The 20,538-nt window shown below is 48.2% G+C and overlaps 1 protein-coding gene across 1 annotated transcript in view; it reads left to right on the top strand.

The window, feature by feature from the left end:
- Positions 1-20,538, top strand: part of MRC1 (mannose receptor C-type 1) — a 68,336-nt gene that overhangs the window by 44,447 nt on the left and 3,351 nt on the right. The window contains exons 16-27 of the mRNA XM_029078212.2: positions 2,726-2,767; positions 3,129-3,292; positions 4,975-5,042; positions 6,817-6,917; positions 7,723-7,865; positions 9,199-9,313; positions 10,114-10,280; positions 11,270-11,372; positions 14,809-15,041; positions 16,122-16,287; positions 17,236-17,385; positions 17,991-18,104. Of these exons, the coding sequence (XP_028934045.1) occupies positions 2,726-2,767; positions 3,129-3,292; positions 4,975-5,042; positions 6,817-6,917; positions 7,723-7,865; positions 9,199-9,313; positions 10,114-10,280; positions 11,270-11,372; positions 14,809-15,041; positions 16,122-16,287; positions 17,236-17,385; positions 17,991-18,104 (1,566 nt within the window). The remainder of the gene's footprint in view (positions 1-2,725; positions 2,768-3,128; positions 3,293-4,974; positions 5,043-6,816; positions 6,918-7,722; positions 7,866-9,198; positions 9,314-10,113; positions 10,281-11,269; positions 11,373-14,808; positions 15,042-16,121; positions 16,288-17,235; positions 17,386-17,990; positions 18,105-20,538) is intronic.

Raw genomic sequence — 20,538 nt, 5'->3', positions numbered from 1 at the left:
AACAGCCTCTTCTTGAAACCTTAAAGAAAGATAATGACAATGTTCTCTGAGGGCCGGGGGGAGGGGTGGGGTAGACACATGTCTACTGATTTTGTTGCATTGTCCTCTCCCAAGAGGTTAGTACAGTGCTCTGCACAAAGGAAGCGCTCAATAAATATCACTGATTACCTGAGGGCACGGAAAGTGTCTACCAATCTGTTTTACTGTACTTTCCCAAGCACCTACTACAGTGCTCTGCACACAGGAAGCGCTCAGTAAATACCACTGATTGACAATAATAATAATAATGACAATCATAGTGGTATCCACTAAGTGCAAACTCTGTGCCAAGCATTATACCAAACACCGGGGTAGATACGAGATAATCGGGTTGGGCACAGATCCTGGTCTTCCATGGGGCTCACAGTCTAAATAAGACAGGTATAAAACCACCATTTTACACGTGAGGAAACTGAGGCACAGAGAAGTTCATTGATTTGCCCGAGGTCACCCAGCAGGCACCTGATTAATAACGGGGATTGGACACCTGGTCATCTCACTCCCCCTCTTTGAAAACCCCTTCGTGGGTTGAGCCGAAAATAAAACCTCACCGGGGCAGCTCGGCAGAGCTCAACGGGGCCTTCAAGCGAGACCGGAGGAGTCAGGAAATCGGAGCCCAGCTGCAACCTTTGGGATCACCACAGGTGTCAAGGTTCAGGGTCTCTTCCAGGGCTAAGGGCCGGATGTTCCCACAGCCCAGATCCCTGGCCCAGGCCTTTTACTTCCCTGCCAGCCGATGGGAATGGCAGCTTGCACTCCGTCACCATTTTTCTGGGCTCAGCCGCTGGTTAGGGGAGAAATGACCCCCAAGCCTGATGATTAGCATTTTCCACGGGACACACAGTTTGCTCAGTCCTCCGCCGGAGTGACCGTTCACCTGGTTTTATAAGGGGCAGCCTGTTTGTCAGCCATCTGGGACTGATAGATGGTTCCAGACACCGACAATTTTGATTTTTTAAGTGGCCAGCCTGGGCCCGGGTTTTCAGGAAACACGACGGTTCTGGAGCAAGAGAGAAAGGCAGGGATCACGGGTGGCTCCCAGCAAAGCTCTCCATGCTGCAGATATCTGCAAAGGACCTTACTGTGTGGGTTTTTAAAAATAGTATTTGTTAAGCGCTTATGATGTGCCAGACACTGTTCTAAGTGTTGAGATAGATTAAAAGTTATCAGGTTGAATGCAGTCCACATCCCATGTGGGGTTCACAGTCTTAATCCCCCTTTTACAGATGAGGTAACTGAGGCACAGAGAAGTGAAGTGACTGGCCCAAGGTCATGACACTTTGACCTCTTGATCCTCATGCTGAGTGTTGCACATAACCTAGGTTTTGTTCTGGGTATTCGGTGGTCTTTAGTGCCACCTGTGGACACCCTCACCCTCTCTCCGTTGCTCAGCAAGAGTCGGGGCCAAAGCGGGATTCTGCCCTCTTAGTACATGAGTCTCCAGTGCCACAGGTGAACTGCTACCCATCTGGAAGTAAGAACACTTGCCCCCAGATGTCTTTCCCTTCCCTGACACCCTCTGGGCTCTCCGAGACTGATTCTGTGCCAACCTGAACCCCCTGTCGGGGTTTGAAGTCTCCACAGGGTTAGCCGGTGACTATTTCTGTGGCCTGGGCTCCCCCTTCCTGCCGGCCTGATGCCATGGGCTCGCGGGCCTAGGGGAAAAAGCCACGGGCCTGGGAGTCAGAGGACTTGGGCAAGTCAGTGCTGTGGGACTTTCGGCAAGTCACTTCACTTCCCTGTGTCTCAGTGACCTCATCTGTAAAATGGGGATTAAGACCGTGCCCCACAAAAGACAGGGACGGTGTCCAACCTGATTATTTTGTATCTATCCCAGAGCTTAGTAGAGTGTCTGGCACATAGTGAGCTCTTAACAAATACCATAAAAAATCCATCAATGGTATTTATTAAACACTTACTGTATGCAGAGCCTTGTACTAAGCATTTGAGAGAGTATAATACCACAGAGTTGGTAGACACTGTCCTTGCCCTCAAGAGGCTTACAATTTAGTGGCATTCCTCTCAGTTCCCTTGGTAACACTACCCCACTTGTCTGCTATGTGACCTTGGACAAGCCACTTCGCTTCTCTGTACCTCTGTTATTTGAAAGTGGGGATCAAACCCGTAAGCCCTATGTGGGACAGGGATTGTTTCCAACCTGATTAACTTGTATCTATCCCAGCGCTTAATACAGTGTCTGGCACATAGAAAGCACTGAACAAATACCATTAAAAACTAAAAGCATAATGCGGAAACCCAGGCCCTTCTGATTTCCAGGCCCGCGTTCCGCTGATTTCTGATTTCCGCTAGGCCATGCTGTTTCTTACTGATAAATATTAAGCCACCCACAAGGAGCGTGGTAGTTTCCAACACCCAGAAACCTCTCTGGCAGCCTGCAGGGAACAGAACAGGGCATGGGATGTTTCCTATTCCCGCTGTCGACTGGCTGAAACGGCAGAGGTGACTGTGAGTAGCAGCATCCAGAGGAAAACAGCCATGCCCTGCCCTTCGGGGGTGTTGGCATCCTCTCCCCAGCTCAGCCCATCCAGCAGAAGCTGACGGAAAGAAGCACCGGCTTCTACTTCCACCCACTCGTGACTGTCTCTCTCTGCAGCAGCTGGGTGCCCGCCCAGCCTCCCCAGAGACCCAGGAGCAACCATCTGACCGGTAGTCTTCTCTTTTGCAGGAGCCATACCGAAACCGGAGCCAACGGCGCCTCCCACAGAGAGTAGGTTTTTGCGGATGTCCCATCCCCATTCTTTCTCACTTAGCCTCACTCCCGAGGTGACCCCCACGTCTCCCAACCACCACCATCGGTCCACACTGTCACGATGACCCCTGGAAGCCAGCCTGGAGCGGGGAGGCTCAGATTCACCTCTGACATGGTGGGGGAAGCATGAGGGGGTGGTTTGTGGTGAACTCAAGCAAACGAACCCACGCTATGGGGCAGAGCCAAGGCAGTGGTCAGTCTCAGGCTGGACCGGCACCGGTGAGGCCAAGCCAAAAGCCACAGTTGCCCAGCTGTTCGGGAGCCTCCACACAGGTATAACCTCTTCACGATCGCTTCGAATTCCCCGTTCTTCTTTCAGCGTCGATAGTCACAGAAGACGGCTGGGTCCTCTACAAAGAACACCAGTATTACTTCAGCACCGTGAAGGAAACCATGGACAACGCCCGGGAGTTTTGCCAGAAGAACTTTGGAGATCTGGTCTCCATAGAAAGCAACAGCAAAAGAAAGTTTCTGTGGAGATATGTAAGGATGACATTTGTCTGTTGATCTGGGGGTGGGGATCAACGGTGCCACCTACGCTACTTCCTGAAAGCCGAGGTGTGGTGGGAGGTGTAGATAATCAGAATACGTGAAAAGATTTGCCTAAGAGGCATGGATGGAAATCAGTTTATTAGCAAGGTGAAACGTTTTTCTAGAAAATGAATGTGAAGGCAGTGACATTCTGGGCCAGCCCTTCCCCGGGCTCAATCCTGTACCCATTGGACCCAGGATACTGCCTCTGAAAATGACACCAGGAACCATGTGATAATAATAATAATAATAACGATAATAACTATGGTTCTTGTTAAGTGCTTACTATGTGCCAAGCACTAGTCTAAGCACTGGGGTAAATACAAATAAATCAGGTTGGACCCAGTCCCTGTCCCACATGGGGCTTAGACTCTTAATCCCCATTTTACAGATGAGGTAACTGAGGCCCAGAGAGGCTAAGCGACTTGCCCAAGGTCAAACAGCAGACCTGTGGTGGAACCGGGGTTAGAACCCAGGTCCTTCCGATTCCCAGGCCTGTGCTCTATCTGCTAAGGGTTACTGTCTTTGACCATTTAATAACCCCAACCCTCCCTGTTGATAACTCTCCTCCAGTGATCCAGTTCCGACTACACAAAGCCTCTAACTCTCCCTTCTCCATTCTCGACTCTTCTCCGGTGACCTAATGTGGACCATCTAATACTACTAACTCTCCCCTTTCCATCCCTGACTCTGTCTTTCAGCGATCCAACTCGGACCATCCAACACCCCTGACTCTCCCCTCTCCATCCTTGACTCTCCCCTTCATGATCCAAGAGGGACCATCCAACCCCCCTAACTCTTCCCTCTACATCCCTCTCTTCTCCAGTGATCCAATGAGGACTACCCAATACTGATAACTTTCCCCTCTCCATTCCTGACTCTCTCTTTCAGCGATCCAGCATGGACCATCCAACCCCCCTAACTCTCCCCTCTCCACCTCAACCTTTCCATCCAGTGAGCCAGGAAGGAACATTTATGGAAGCAGATTTCACATCCCCATGCATTTGGTCTGAAAACGTGTTTGTTTTGAACCTGACACAGTCCAGCTGCAAAGACTTTGCCTCTCTCCCCCTGCGTTCCCACCAGTGAACGACCTGGTGCTTTGGAGAGTAACTTGAGCAGCTAATTTAATAATAATAATGATGGCATTTGTTAAGCTCTTACTATGTGCCAAGCACTGTTCTAAGCGCTGGGGCAGATACAAGATAATCAGGTTGCCCTACGTGGGGCTCACAGTCTTAATCCCCAATTTACAGATGAGGTAACTGAGGCACAGAGAAGTTAAGTGACTTACCCAAAGTCACACAGCTGACAAATGGCAGAGCCAAGATTAGAACTCATGACCTCTGACTCCCAAGTCCGTGCTTTTTCCACTGAGCCACGCTGCTTCTCTTATTTACTGTGGTGGCATCACAGATTTTTCTCCCTTTCTTTCTCATGGAAAAGCACCCCGCATTGCTCGTGAGTTTTTTGGGGGCAAGTTCCTTTGTTTCTGGAAATCCCCCTACACCACGTTGGCTGATTGCATTCAGCGGGATCAGGCAGGAGAGACACAAGCAATGTTGGCCTGATCACGTAAGCACTCGAATCTTCTGTAATATGTTGGTGAGAGTAAAGCATGTCCCATGTTTTAGGTGTCCAAGAACGGTGCGTTTAAGGAGTATTTCATTGGTTTGATCTTGAGCCTGGATAAAAAGTTTAAGTAAGTAAAAAAAGTCAACCTCTTTGTCTGTGATCAATTAATCCATCAGTGGGATTTATTGAGCGCTTACTATGTGCGGAGCACTGTACTGAGCGCTTGGGGGAGTACAATGCAGCAGAATTAGCAGGCACATTTCCTGCCCATAAGGCGCTTACAGTTAAAAGGGGGACAACCCTATGGGGTGACCTGGGGAAGCTTGTGTTTACCAGAGTGAACTCCCTCAGCCTCTGTTTTGGTAAAAATGCAACTCAGTGGGGGTGCGGGGGGGTGGCGGGGCGATGCACAAGCCTATCATTGTGTCCTGCTGGTCAAATTCAACAGCAGGAGGGAAATCGCTTAGGTAGGAAAACACCCACTTTACCCTCCAGAATCCTTCCTCTGCCCTAGCCAGGTTTGGTTTTCTGGACCACAGACAACCCATTATAGACATAGAAAAAGACCACTGGTTATAAGAATTAATAATGGTATTTGTTAAATGCTTACTATATGCCAGGCACTCTTTTTTAGTGCTGGTGTAGATACAGGATGATCAGATCAGATACAATCCTTGACTACATGGGGCGCCCAGTTTAAGTAAGAGGGAGTAGGACTTAATTCCCGTTTTAGAGTTGAGAAAACTGAGGCACAGCAAAGTTAAGTGACCTGTCCAAGGTCACACAGCAGGCAAATGGCGGAGTTGGGATCGGAATCAACGTCCTCTGGCTCTGAGGCCCAAGCTCTTTCTTGCTACTAGGCCATGCTACTAGCCTAGTGGCAAGAGCACGGACTTGGGAGTCAGAGGTCGTGGGTTCTAAACCCGGCTCCACCACTTCGCTGTATGACCTTGGGCAAGCCACTTAACTTCTTTGTGCCTCAGTTACCCCACTTGGGACAACCTGATTACCTTGTATCTACCCCAGCGCTTAGTACAGTGCTTGGCACATATAGTAAGCACTATAAGGTCCTCTGACTCCTAGGCTGGTGAATTTTCCACTAGTCCAAGCTGTTTCCCTGTCTTCAGCTACCACTTTTACACCAGATGATTTCCAAATCTACCTCACTAGCCCCAATCTCCTCTGCAATCTCACACTTCCTCTTGCCTTCAGGATATCAATAAAAAGTAATACTAAGTGTGGTCTTTAATAAGTCCTACTTGGATAGATGCCAGATAATCAGGTCCCACCTGGGGCTCACAGACTAGGAGGGAGGATGGATCTTGGTTCCCCATTTTACAGATGAGGAAACTGATGCACAGAGAAGCTAAGTGACTTGCCCAAAGCCACCCAGCAGGCAAGTGGCAAATTAGAAGCCAGGATTAGAAGCCAGGTCTCCTAATTCTCAGTTCTTGGCTCTGTCCACTAACCATGTTTTTGTAGAAGCAGATACCGTGCTTGCCAAAATGGTGTCCAGAGTAGTAAGTCTGGAGTGGACATCTCCCCAGTTCTTGGGAATTTCAGGGAACCACCTTGTCTTGAGAGCAGGCCCACCCAGTGCTCCAAAATGGGGTCGTTGTTCGACCACCCTTATATCAGCAATCAATCAGTGAACTATATTTATTGAGCACTTACTCAGTGCCCAGCATTGAGAGTACAATAGAGTTGAGAAGAACCATACCTGCCCTCAGAGAGCTTCCATTCTAGTGGGGGAGGCGGTCACTAAAATCACTGATGGTGGGGCCTAAGTCTGGTATAGATCGCTTCCCTTTCTCTGTTTCCCGAGTTCTCCAGGATTTCCCAGAACAGACTGCCCCCCATGACAGATGTGGTCACTCATCCTCCCCGGAATTCTGTTTCAGGTGGATGGATGGAACCAAAGTGGATTATGTGGCCTGGGACACCGGCGAGCCCAACTTTGCGAACGATGATGAGAACTGTGTGGTCCTTTATTCTTCGTTAGGTGAGTGGAGGATAATCCTCCCGCTTGCCCCCACCAGTTCTCAGTCCTCCGAGGGTCCACCATTACTCTTTTCCTTTCCCTGGGCCCTCTGCAAGGCATTGTGGATATGGAGAGGCTGGGGCCAACGTAGGAGGAGGGCCAGTGTTCAAGAATGGGAGAGTGCCAAGGAGTTGGATGTGGATAGAGGACACGTTTTGGCCGCACCGGGGATTCCCGTGCACAGAATGATCCAAAGCGCCTCTCCAAGACACTGATGCCACCCTCCTCACAACACTGTGGCATCGCAGAGTGTCTGGCTAGCCCCCTCCCCCTCACACAGTGCCCGGCACCCCCTGGAGGGGTGGCATCTTTTTTTATGGTAGTTGATTAGTGCTTACCAGGTGCCAAGCACTGTACTAAGCTCTGGGGTAGATTCAGGCTAATCAGGTCGGACCCACTCCATGTCCCACACGAGGTTCACAGTCTTAATTCCCATTTTTCAGATGAGGGAACCGAGGCCCAGAGGAATGAAGCGAGTTACCCAAAGCCCCGCAGAGGACAAATGGAGGAGCTGGGATTAGAACCCAGGTCCTTCTGACTCCCAGACCCATGCTGCTTCTCTTCACAGTTCTCTTGCACGAGATTGGCCCCTTTAGACGTCTCCCCTCTCCACCCTGGAGATTTTGCCCCAGGTGCGTCACTCCTAAGGAGCAGCTGAGGGTTAGGCCTCCTGGTCTGCAGACCCTCCCGCTGTCGCACCCTATCCAGACCCCCGGGGGTCTGACCTTGGGATGTGATGGCCCGTCTCCCGTTGTCTGCTTGCCAGGGAATTGGAATGACATCAACTGCGGGTACCCGAACGCCTTCATCTGCCAGCGACACAACAGCAGCATCAACGCCACCGTGGTCCCTACGGAGCCCCCGCCCCCTGGAGGTTGCCCCGGCGGCTGGGATGCCTTCGGCAAAAGGGTAGGTCTCCCTGAAGCCTCTGCAGCAGAGGGCTGAGGGCCACTCCGGCTGGGAGGAACTCCCGGCCGGGGTCCACTGTGGGTTACCACAGAGAAGGGGGCAACGCGGAGACAGTTGTGGACTCTTCCAAGCTTCTAGAGGAGCATTGGGCCAGGGTGATTTAAAGTAACGTAGGCAGCCTGGGAGAACAGTGCTTGGCACATAGTAAGCACTTAACAAATACCATCGTTATTATTAATACTATTATCCCAGAAGAAAAGTCAGTAGAGATGCCTTTCTAAAAAGCGGGGATCAAGTTGGGAGAAAAAACAGCAAACGCAGAATGGGAAAGAGTCTGGTCAAATTTAAACTTGCCGAGCACTTCTATTTTGCCAAAGCATTTGGATCATTTTATCTTCATGGCATCCCCGTGAGTTCGGGAAAGAAAATAGACCCTTATGGCCACAGATGATTGTGATATTTCTTGTTAGGCACTGTATTAAGCTCCGAGGTGGATACAAGGATACGGCCCTCTGTTACATTGCCATTTATATGCTTCACTGTTTAAGCACTTATTCTTTGCCTACCTTTCCATTCTCTTATCCTTTCTTTTGGTATTTCTTCCGTGCCAGACTCCTCTTAGTAAAGCAGTAATAGAAGGAGTGGTGGTAGTCATAGTCGTAGACTTTGTTGTACTTTGTTTATTGTTGTATTATACTCTCCCAAGCGCTTAGTACAGTGTTCTGCACACAGTAAGCACGCAATAAATACAACTAATAGTACTGTTATTACTAGTATAGTAGTAATAATTTTACTGGCAGTTATAGTCTTAGAAGAAATAATAAGAGTTGCAATAATAGTGGAGAAGCAGAATGTAATGTTGGATAGAGCCCGGGCCTGGGAGTCAGAAGGTCACGGGTTCTAATCCCACCTCTATCACTTGTCTTCTGTGTGACCTTGGGCAGGCCACTTTACTTCTCTGGGCCTCAGTTGCCTCATCTGTAAATTGGGGATTGAGATTGTGAGCCCCTTGTGGGACAGGGACCGTGTCCTACCTGATATGCTTGTATCCATCCCAGTGCCTGGTACACAGTAAGCACTTAGCAAATACCATAATTACGAGTATTATTAAGTGGCATAGCCGGAATTAAAGCCCAGGTCCTCCGACTCCCAAGCTCTTTCCACAAGGCCACCGGAAAAGAGTTCCAGACGGAGGCTGAACATCTGTACAGATGTAGCAGGAGGAACTTCCGGGGCTGTGAATTCTCTCGCCCACCAGAACCACCTAGGTTTGCTCCCGTTCTGGTTTGTGGGTGGGGTCTCTGAGCAACACCCCACTTTTTCTTCGCTTCAGTGTTATAAGGTCTTCGGTCTGGTTGAAGAAGAAAAGAAAGATTGGCATGAGGCCCGGAAAGCCTGCGTCAAGGCCGGCGGCAATCTCGCCTCCATTCAGAACGAGAGAGAGCAAGGTACGGTGAGGCCGATCCCTGAGGAAGAGTCCGCTGGTTCAGAACCCCGAGTCCTGCCCTGTCCTGCCACTCTGGGTTGGGGGGGGGGGCCCTCGCCCAGGGCTGGCAGGCGGCAGGACTGGACAACAATCACAGTAACAGTAACGATGATACCCACCCGCAGGGCCCGGTGGATTTCGGGCGCGCTCACCCAAAATTTATTTGTAATGATGTCTGTCTCCCCGGCTCTAGGCTGTAAACCTGTTGTGGGAAGGGAATGTGTCTGTTAATTGCTGTATTCTACTTCTACTAAAAATAGTGGTATTTGTTAAACGCTTATTCTGTGCCAGACACTGTACTAAGGACTGAGGTGGATTAAGCCATTCGGGCAGGACATAGGCCCCGTCCCTCATGGGGCTCACAGTCTCAATCCCTACTTTACAGATGAGGTTACTGAGGCCCAGAAAAGTGAAGTCAGTTGCCCAAGGTCACACAGCAGACAAGTGGCTGAGTCGGGATTAGAACCTATGACCTTCTGACTCCCAGGACCATGCTCTATCCACTATGCAGAACATGAGCCCTATTTGGAACAGTCCCCGTGTCCATCCTGATTTGCTTGAATCCACCCCAGTGCTTAGTATATACCTGGCACCCAGTAAGCGCTCAACAAGTACCACAATTATTACTATTACTATTATTATTATTGCCTTCCTAAGTGCCCCTGGACCCTTATTATCCAACCTCCCCTCCCAGATCTCTCCCACTCAACCAAGGAGCTCATCTGCCCGGCTCCGGTATGAAATAATATATGTCTTTTCTAGCGTTCCTCACCTACCACCTGAAGGATTCTGTGGGAGATTTCTGGATTGGGCTGAACGATATCAACTCGGAACATGTATTCCTCTGGACCGAAGGGCGGGGAGTCAAGTACACCAACTGGAAAAAAGGATTTCCGGCCGGAAGGAGAAGTGTCCTCTCCTACAGTGATGTAAGAACTCAGTCCCAGCTTTCTTCACGGGGCAAGACCCTCAGGGATAGCCTTCAGTAACTGGTTTTTGGGACAGTTTCACCAAGCTGTAAGGGTGGTAGGATCATGTCCCTGGACTTCCTGATTTCTTGAGCTTGGCGTGTTTGATGTTCTTTAGAAATTCTGGTGTGAGCCGGGATCTGCAAGTGGAATCTGAAGCTGGATGTCATTCATACTTTCCAATTTTCCCTAGCAGAAGTGAGGCATGTTAGTGCCGTTGTACCCAGGATTTTTTTCCTTAATTGTATTCGTTAAGGGTTTACTACGTGGCAGGCACTGTACTAAGAGACGGGATTGTAAGCTCGTTGTGGGAAGGGAATATGTCTGTTTATTGTTACATTGTACTCTCCCAAGTGCTGAGTTCAGTGTTCTGCACACGAGAAGCACTCAATAAATACAATTAAAATGTGATTGAATGAGAGATACGAGCTAATCAGGTTGGACGCATCCCACACAGGACTCACAGTCTGAATCCCCATTTTACAGATGAGGTAACTGAGGTAACTGAGGTAACTGAGGCCCAGAGAAGTTAAACAACTTGCCCAAGGTCACCTAGCAAGATAAGTGGAGGAGCTGGGATTAGAACCAGGTCCTTCTGACTTCCGGCCCCAGCTCAATCCACTCGGCCATGCCGCTTCAAGTGTCACTGGAGTGGGGAAAGGGACTCTGCTTTGGGTAGAAAATCCTGTTTCTATAACCACCCCCTGAGCTCTTACAGGAGACCTCATCCATGAGTTTTCCTCTTCATTAAGTCACATAGGAGTTGGAGCAGGCAAGGTTTATAACTTCGGTTCTGATACAATGAGCTGTGAAGTGGTGCTGATGGAATTATGTTGAACATGGGGGACGTGGGGCATGGGTGAGCCTCACATTTTGGGAAGGAAGAGAAGATTTCTTTACCATTATTTTCTTTTCTTTCTCCCCTTACTCCCCGCCACCCCTCCCGCCAGGTTGACTGCGTGGTTATGATTGGGGGTCGTTCCTCAGCCGCAGGACAATGGATGGATGAAATCTGTTCCAACTCCAAGGGCTACATTTGCCAGATGGACACCAGTAGGTTAAATCAAACTTTACCGGGTTCTTTTTTTTAAAAAAAACCACAACAAACCCCTCCTCACCCCGTATTTGATATGTGCTTACTACGTGCCAGGTACTGCCTTAATCGCTGGAATAGACAAGATAATCTGAGTAGACTCAGTCCCTGTCCCATAAACAAGGGCTGAATCCTGTTTTACAGATGAGATAACTGAGGCACAGAGAAGTTAAGTGACTTGCCCAAGGTCACATGGCAGATAAGTGTGGAGCTGGGTCCTCTGACTCCCAGGCCCATGCTCTATCCACTAGGCCATGCTGCTTCCAATACTGCGGGTTCTGGGGCTTTCAGGTCCTCAATCAACTCTCCCCACCCTCTATCTAACTTCACCTCATCTCCCACTATAACCCAGCCCTCACACTTTGCTCTTCTAACGCCAACCTACTCACCGTGCCTCAGTATCCTCTCTCTGCGACCCCTCGCCCACGCCCTCCCTCCGGCCTGGAACTCCCTCCCCCTTCATATCCGACAGACCACCGCTCTCCTCAACTTCAAACACCTCCTCCAAGGGGTCTTCCGTGATTCACCTCTCCTTTCCCCACCTATTCATCACTTTGCCCTTGGCTCTGTAACCCTCAAGCACTTCGATATTCACCCCATCCTCAGCCTCCCAGTCCGGATGTACAAATCCTTCTAGACTCTAAGCTCACTGTGGGCAGGGAATGTGTCTATTCTATTGTTATATAGTACTCTCCCAAGAGTTTAGTACAGTACTCTGCACACAGTAAGTGCTCAGCAAATACGACTGAGGGACTGACTGACTTATACTCTGTTGCTTCCCTTACCTGTAATTTATTTTAATGTCTATCTTCCCTATTAGGCTGTAAGCTTCTCGAGAGCAGGGATAGTGTCTCCCTATTCTATTATAGCCTCCCAGCTTTTAGTACAGTGCTCGGCACAGGGTAAGTGCAGGCTGAGGGTGGTGCTGTTCTGTCCTGCCACAAGATGGTAGCAGCAACCCAAGGGAGAGACATCGTCCATTCCACTTCCTGGCTGTTTTCCTCAAAGCCTTTCCTTTGTTTGTAATGGCATTTGTCAAACGCTTACTATATGTCAGGCACTGTACTAAGCTCTGCGGTACATGCAAGCTAATCAGGTTGCACAGAGTCCCTGTCCCACATGGGGCTCACCCTCTTCATCTCCATTTTCCAGGTGAGGGAACCGAGGGCCAGAGAAATGAAGTGACTTGCTCAAGGTCACCCGGAAGACAAGTGGCAGAGCCTGGATTAAACCCCAAGTCTTTCTGATGCCCAGAGCCATGCTCTACCCACTAGCCCACACTGCCTTCTCTGTCATTTAGGGCAGAGACAGAGGCAGAGAATCAACTAGATGAGCTCACACCTTCCTCAGCTACCCCCCAGGCCTCCTGAGGAAGTTAGCATTCTTGGGTGTTTGTTTATTTTACGGTAGTTGTTAAGCAATTACTATACATCAAACACTGCAAAACTCACTGTGGGCAGAGAATGTGTCTGTCATGTTGTTGTATTGTTCTCTCCCAAGCAGTTAGTATAGTGCTGTACACATGGTAAGTGCTCAATAAATGCAATGGACTAAATGACTGACTTTCCTAAGCCCTGGAGTAGATAAAAGTTAATCAGGTTAGGCACAGTCCCTGTCCCACATGGGGCTCACAGTCTAAGTAGAAGGAAGAATAGGAGAACTGAAGCACAGAGAAGTGAAGTGACTTGCCTATGGTCATACAGCAAGCAATTGGCAGAGCAGGGATTAGAACTCAGATCCTCTGACTCCCAGACCTCAGCTTTACCCCCTAGGCCACGCTGCTTCTCTGGGCCTAGTTTCAGTCCAGCCTGAGATGCCATCTCAGTCAATCACTCAACCTACTGAGCGATTACTCTAACAGTACTAATTTTTATACTAATCATGGCATTTGCTCAGTGCTAATTATGGGTAAAGAAATGGTAAATGGTAAATGGTAAATACCAGCAGACACAGGTCCTGTCCCCCATGGATCTAACACTACAAAGGAGAGCAAGAACCAGTAAGAAGTCCCCATTTTACAGATGAAGAAACTGAGGCGTAGAGAATTGAAATGATGTATCCAAAGTCACACTGCAGGCAAGTGGTGGAGCCAGGCTTAGAGTCCAGATTTCTGTACTCCTAGACTGTGCTTTTTCCACTACGCCATGCTTCATTTTGCGCAGAACACTGTACTTAGAGCTGGGAGAGTAACAGTAGAGCTAAGACATGACCCTTGCCCTCCAGGGGTTTACAACCTAGTAGGGGACTAAGACACTAAAATCAGTCACAGGTAGGGAGAAGCAAAAGACTTAGAAGTTACATTTATAAGTTTGAAGTTATGTATATAAGTCCTATTGGGTGGTGGAGTGGAGGAGGTAGAGGAGATGGGTTGAGTATCCAAGCGCCTAGGTGACACAGAAGTGCCTTTAAGTGGCAGTCAGAGGAGGTGTAGGGTGGGGAGGTGAGATATTAATCAGGGAAGGCCTCCTGGAAGTGATTTCCAGAGGACCTTGCAGATGGGGAGAGCAGTTGTATGCCGGATTTGAAAGGGACGGAGGTCCAGGAAGAAGGGAGGGGTGTGAACAAGAGGTCGGTGGTGAGACAGATGAGATAGATGAGACACTGAGGAGGGGATCCAAAGCGGAGACAGTGAGTTTTCTTGCGTTTGTCACTCTAAAGTTCGGAAACAGCCACCTGTGATCAAAGTGGCATTAAAACCCAGCTGGGTTCTCTGGGGGGAATGTCTGTGGAAAAATGGCAGTCATTGCAAGTTGAAAGGATTCTACAAATTTACAAGGTTATTTGGGGCAGGGAGAGGGGGAATTTTATTTTATGGCATTTATTCATTCATTCATTCAATCAAGCAATCAATCGTATTTGTCTGGAGCTTACTGTGTGCAAAGCACTGTACTAAACACCGGCAGAGTAAAATATAACAATAAACGGACACGTTCCCTGGCCACAGTGAACAAATAGTCTAGAGAGGAATATAGACATTAATAGAAATAAATAAATTACAGATATGTACATAAGTGCTGTGTTTACCATTCGATCATATTTTTTGAGCGTTTACTGTGTGCAGAGCACAGTACTAAGGGCTTACTATGTGCCTGGCATTGTACTAAGCACTGGTGTGGATATAATATCATCAGGTCGGACACAGTCCCTGTCCCAGGTGGGATTCACAGTCTTAATCCCCATTTTAAGGAGGAGATAACTGAGACCCAGAGAAGTCGAGTGACTTGCCAGAGGTCACGCAGCAGACAGGTGGACTGTGTCCAACTTGAATCGGGCAGTTCTTCCATACAGTAAAACATTTGATACATAGCATCATTTCCCCAAATGGCCACGTGGAGCTGACCCTCAGAGGGGCTGAGTGGGGTTCCAGATCTGGACCGATCTATCTTTCCATTCCAGAACCTTCTCTACCTCAGTCCCCAACCACGATTCCCGCGGACGGCTTCATCCGGTTTGGAAACAACAGCTATTCAGTCATCCGCTCCAACCTGACCTGGAACGATGCCCAGAAGAGGTGTCAAGAAGCTTCCTCCCAGCTGGCCAGCATTCCCGATCCCTACACCAATTCCTTCCTGTGGCTGGAGATGTTGAAGTTCGGAGAGCCCGTCTGGTTGGGCCTGAATAGCAACCTGGTAGGGCGGCAGAGCAAAAATGTCTTTCCGGAAGTCATTCTCTCGGGTTTGTGTTCTTGCGCTCTTCAAACCATTGAGGCTGTATCCTGCCTCAAAGTCCTTACCTTGCCTGACATCAAACTCGCAATGGCCACTTGTGATCTCAATAGACAAGAAGCTGGAGGCCATGGGACTAGAAAGCTAGGGCCGCTCTTGGCAACTCTGCCCCCGTTCAATCAATCTGTCGAACCTTTTGAGCGTTTACTGTGTACGTAGCAGCATATTAAATGCTTGAGAGAGGCCAGTAGAGCAGAGTTGGTAGACTTGTTCTGTGCCCACAAGGAAGTACAGTCTCGAGGGGGAAATAGACATAAAAATATATTACGGGTATGTAGGTAAGTGCTTTGGGGATGAGGGAGAGGTGAACAAAGGGTACAAATCCAAATGCCAGGGGGACGCAAAATAGAGAGGTAGTAGAGTAATGGTAATAATGGTATTTTGTTAAGTGCTTACTATGTGCCGAGCACTGTTCTAAACGCTGGGGTAGATACAAGGTAATCAGGTTGTCCCACGTGGGGCTCACAGTCTTAATCCCCATTTTACAGATGAGGTAACTGAGGCACAGAGAAGTGAAGTGACTGGCCCAAAGTCACACAGCTGACAGGTAGCGGATCCGGGATTAGAACCCACGACCTCTAACTCCCAAGCCTGTGCTCCTTCCGCTAAGCCGTGCTGCTTCTCAGGGGAAGTAAGGGATTAGCCGGGGAAAGCCTCTTGGAAGAGATGGGCTTTTAATAAGGCTTGGAAGGTGGGAAGAATAATTGTCTGTCGGATATAAGGAGGGAGGGAGTTCCAGGCCAGAGGCAGGACGTGGGCGAGGGTTTGGCGGCGAGATAGACGAGATGAAGGTACAGTGAATAGGTTGGCATTAGAAGAGTGAGGTGTATGGGCTGGATTGTAGTGGAAAATCAGCGCGGTGAGGTAGGAGGGGGCAAGGTGAATGAGTGAGGGTTGCGTCTGCTCAGAACCAAGCCCTGACACCCCCAAAAAGGGTTCAGTGGCGAGACGTCCCCCTCTAATGACACTCATGTCTCCTTCCAGACCGATGGCCAGTTCCTGTGGCTGGATCGCTGGAGAATCAGGTTTACCAACTGGGGTTCCGAGGAGCCCACCATGAAATACGCCTGCGTTTACCTGGACCGAGATGGATTTTGGAAGACCGCTTCCTGCACTGATCAGCACTTCTTTGTCTGCAAAAGGTCGGAAGGTGAGTAGTCAAGCATAATCGTTCTCACCGGCGAAGGGAGGATTTGAATACTCCTTTTTTATAGTATTTGTTAGGCTCTTTTTATGTGCCAGGCACTGTATGAAGTAGTGGACTAGATACAAGATCAACAGGTCCCACGTGGGACTCACACTCTAAGTAGGAGGGAGAACAGGCATCAAAACCCCATTTTGCAGAAGTGGAAACTGAGGCAGAGAGAAGTGAGGTGACATGTCCACAGTCACGCAGCAGACAAGTGGTGGAGCCGGGAGTAGAACCCAGGTCCTCTGCCTTCCAGGTCCATGCTCTGTCCAATTAAGCCACACTTTCTCTGGTTGAAGTGTTGGTTTACCTGTAGACACAGTATAGAAAATTGGCTCTGAAGAGCTACCTTAGTGTGAATTTCTGTGTTTTTTCTGCATGTCTGTTTTCAAAGCCTCCATCTTTTCCTTTCCATTCTTTCCTCCCCTTCTTTTTTCCCTCTCTTCATCCTTTTCTCCCCCTTTCTTCCCTCCCTCCTTCTCTTCATTCTTTCCTCCCTCTTTTTTCCCTTCCTTACTCTCCATCCTTTTCTCCCTCTTTCTTCCCTCCTCTCACCTTCCTTCTCTTTATCCTTTTGTCCCCCTTCCTCCCTAGCCTCCTTCCTTCTCTTCATCCTTTTCTCCCTTTTTCTTCCCTCCGTCCCTCTTTCCTTGTCTTCATCCTTTTCTCCCACTTCCTTTGCTCCCTCCCTTCAGCCTGTGGAAGCCCCTGAGGTTCTGAGAAGTTTATTAAGCAGACCAAATCACATTAAAAATGTTATAAATGATCAACCCAGGCAGCTGATTTGAAAGACCATCAATGACCCGCTGTTGGCTGATATTCCCAGGGCCACCCCAGGCTCGGGGAATGTTGTCCACCGCTGGAGCATAATGGGAATCTCAGAATGGCTGCTTTCCCCTCTTCTACCAGAAATCCCTCCCACGGACCCTCCCCAGCTGCCAGGGAAATGTCCGGAGTCGGAGCACATTGCATGGATTCCCTTCCACGGCCACTGTTACTACGTGGAATCGTCAACCTCAAGGAACTGGGGCCAAGCTTCCCTGGAGTGCATGAGGCTGGGTAAGTCATGGCTGTTCACAACCTGGAATCTCAGGAGTCAGTCTGTCAGTAGATTGTATTTATTGAGTGCTTACTCTGTGCAGAGCACTGTACTAAGTTTGGGAGAGTATGTTCTCACAAAATATATTTGTTGTGGAGAGGGATGGGCCACTGCTGGAGGTTTTGGAAAAGAGGTGAGATGTCCTTTCCCAGCCCCACAGCACCTTTGTACAATTCTGTAATTTATTTATTTCCATTAATATCTATGTCCCCCTCTAGACTGTAAGCTCCTTGTGGGCAGGGAATGTGTCTATTGTTGTATTGTACTCCCCCAAAGTGCTTAGTGCAGTGCTCTGCACACAATTAAGCACTCAATAAATCCAATGGAATGAATGAATAAATGAGTACTGAAGGTCCTCCTACAGTTCATCACAGAGGAAAATTGTCCCCTGAACCTGTCTCCTCTATTCTCACCTCATCTACCTTTCCGGGGACTAGCCAGAAACTGCCAGTTTTTACCCCGGGTTATCAGAAACCTCCAAATTACAGCCCGGTCAGCTCGGACAGGAGAGAGAAATGGACCAGCTGAAACTTGCCTTCCCTGTCTTTACTCTTTCCTTCCACAGGAGCCACCTTAGTCTCCATCGACAGTGCTGCTGAATCCCACTTCCTCACCTACATCGTGGAGCCGTTTCAGAGCAAAACCAACTTCTGGACAGGACTGTTTAGAAACGTGGATGGTATGATCATTCCCTAAGTCTGATATTTATCACATGCCTGGTCAAGGAAAGGGACTCGGGCTTGGGCTTGCCTTGTTCCAGGAAAGGCTGTTCCATTTTCTACTTAAACTGTGAGTCCCATGTGGGACAGGGGCTGTGTGCAACCCGATTAATATTTCTCTATCCCAGCACTTAAAATAGTGCTTGACACACAGTAAGCGCTTACATACAGTAATAATGATAATGATGATAATGATAAGAAGAAATGTACCTCCCTCACCTGCCCAAGTCAAAGTAGCCTGGTCTAGTGGATAGAACATGGGTCTGGCAGTCAGAAAGACCTGGGTTCTAATAATAATAATGATGATGGTATTTGTTAAGCGCTTACTATGCACCAAGCACTGTTCTAAGCACTGGGGTAGATGCAAGGTAATCAGGTTGTCCCACGTTGGGCTCACAGTCTTGACTGACATTTTACAGATGAGGTAACTGAGGCACAGGGAAGTCAAGTGAGTTGCCCAAAGTTGCACAGCTGATCAGTGGCAGAGCTGGGATTAGAACCCACGACTTCTGACTCCCAAGCCCGTGCTCCTGCCACTAAGCCATGATGCTTCTCTCCTGACTCCCCTACTTTTCTGCTGTGTGACCTTGGGCAAGTCACTTTACTTCTCTGGGACTCAGTTCCGTCATCTGTAAAATAGAGATTTAGACTGTGAACCTCATATGAGACGTGGACTGTGTCCAACTGATTTGCTCTTATCCATCCCAGCACTTAGAACAGTGCCTGCACATAGTAAGCACTTAAAAAATGCCACAGTACTATAGAGGGGATTTTTTAATTTAACTGCAGTTCCCTGGATTTCACAAGAGCCCTCTATGGGACAGGGACTGTGTCTGTTCCACATATACTTCAGTTATTCCAGTGCTTAGTACAGTGCTTGGCACTTAGTAAGTGCTTAAGCAGTTCCATAATTATAATTATAAAGTAACCCTGAAATGAAGACCACATACATTTCACTTTCCAACTGGATGCATAGCATCCCTGTGCAAAGACAAGTCTCCAGATTTTGGATTTTGCATTTCAGTGATTTGCTTTTGAACACCAGAATTTTTTCAGTACTGCAGAAGACTCGCCCACGAATGGTTTAGGGAAAAATAATAATAATTAAAAAAAAAAAACACCTCTTCAAGCAGCGGAGTTGGGTGGTGGGTACAATATGTGAACTTTAGCTGTAAAAAGAAGAGGATTTGTGGGTGGCAGAGGAACTCATCATTAAACACGTAGGTTTGACGTGCGTGGGAATGTTTTGGGGGAAGTGGTGATTGCTTTAAGGAATTTATACATATAATATAATAAAATATATTTCATATATCTTATGTATTATCATAAAGAGAGAAGCAGCAAGGCCTAGTGGAAAGAGCACGGGCCTGGGCTCTGCCACTTGTCTATTGCGTGACCTTGTGCGAGTCACTTCACTTTTCCATGCCTCAGTTCTCTCATCTGTAAAATAGAGATTAAGACTGTGAGCCCTATGTGGCCTGTGTCCAACCTGATTAGCTTGTATCTACCCCAGAGCTTAGTAAGGTGACTGGCACGTAGTAAGTGCTTAACAAATACCATAAAAATACCCATATGTATGATGTAAATAATTTACTTATCCTACATAAGAGAACATACTATTAGTATGTATTCATGAATATACTATTAGTATGTATTCATTAACAACTTTTATGTATTCATGTCTGTCTCCCCCTCTAGACTACAAGCTTTCTGTAGGCAGGGAATATATAGATCCACTCTGCTGTACTGTACTCTCCCAAGCATTTAGTACAGTGATGTGTACACTGTAAGCACTCAATAAACACCACTGATCCATTTAGGCAGGAACATGTTGAAGAGAAAACCAGTGGCTTCAAACACAGGCGTTCACAGTCACGGGAGGGTTTTGGTTTCCTGAGAATTCCCACTGAATTTCTCAAAGACTCATCTTGCTGATCATTCTCTTAGGAACATAAGGTGGCATAAAGACAGGTCTCTTGTTTGAGGTGTAACTTAGAGGTGTTCCCATCTGTGTTTTCCCATCCATACTTCCTCTCTTGGTCTGGCTAGGGATCCCCCCGGCCCCTCACACCGGGAGCTAGCTGGTTGGATTTCAATAATTTCATTCATCTAGAATCCCCTGTAGATCATTAAAAATTGATGTGGACACATGCTTTATGCATTGCTATTACTGTCAGTCGAGCAATAATAGCTGTTGAGTGCCTACCGAGTGCTGAACACTGTACTAAGCACTGGGGGGAAACACAATAGTAGACCTCTACCCTTAAGGAGTTTGCAGTTAGAAGTGGGGAGCATGCTAAAATGAGTTGCAGAGAGGACAAAAAAGGCAGAGTAGATATTTACCTGGGTTAGGGCTTCAATAATAGGATAAGTAAGATATGTACAGAGTATTGC

Source organism: Ornithorhynchus anatinus, chromosome 13, assembly GCF_004115215.2.
Source record: "Ornithorhynchus anatinus isolate Pmale09 chromosome 13, mOrnAna1.pri.v4, whole genome shotgun sequence".
NCBI classification, from domain to species: Eukaryota; Metazoa; Chordata; class Mammalia; order Monotremata; family Ornithorhynchidae; genus Ornithorhynchus; species Ornithorhynchus anatinus.
Note: the sequence above shows the minus strand (reverse complement) of the source record. Positions and strands in the feature narration are given on the sequence as shown.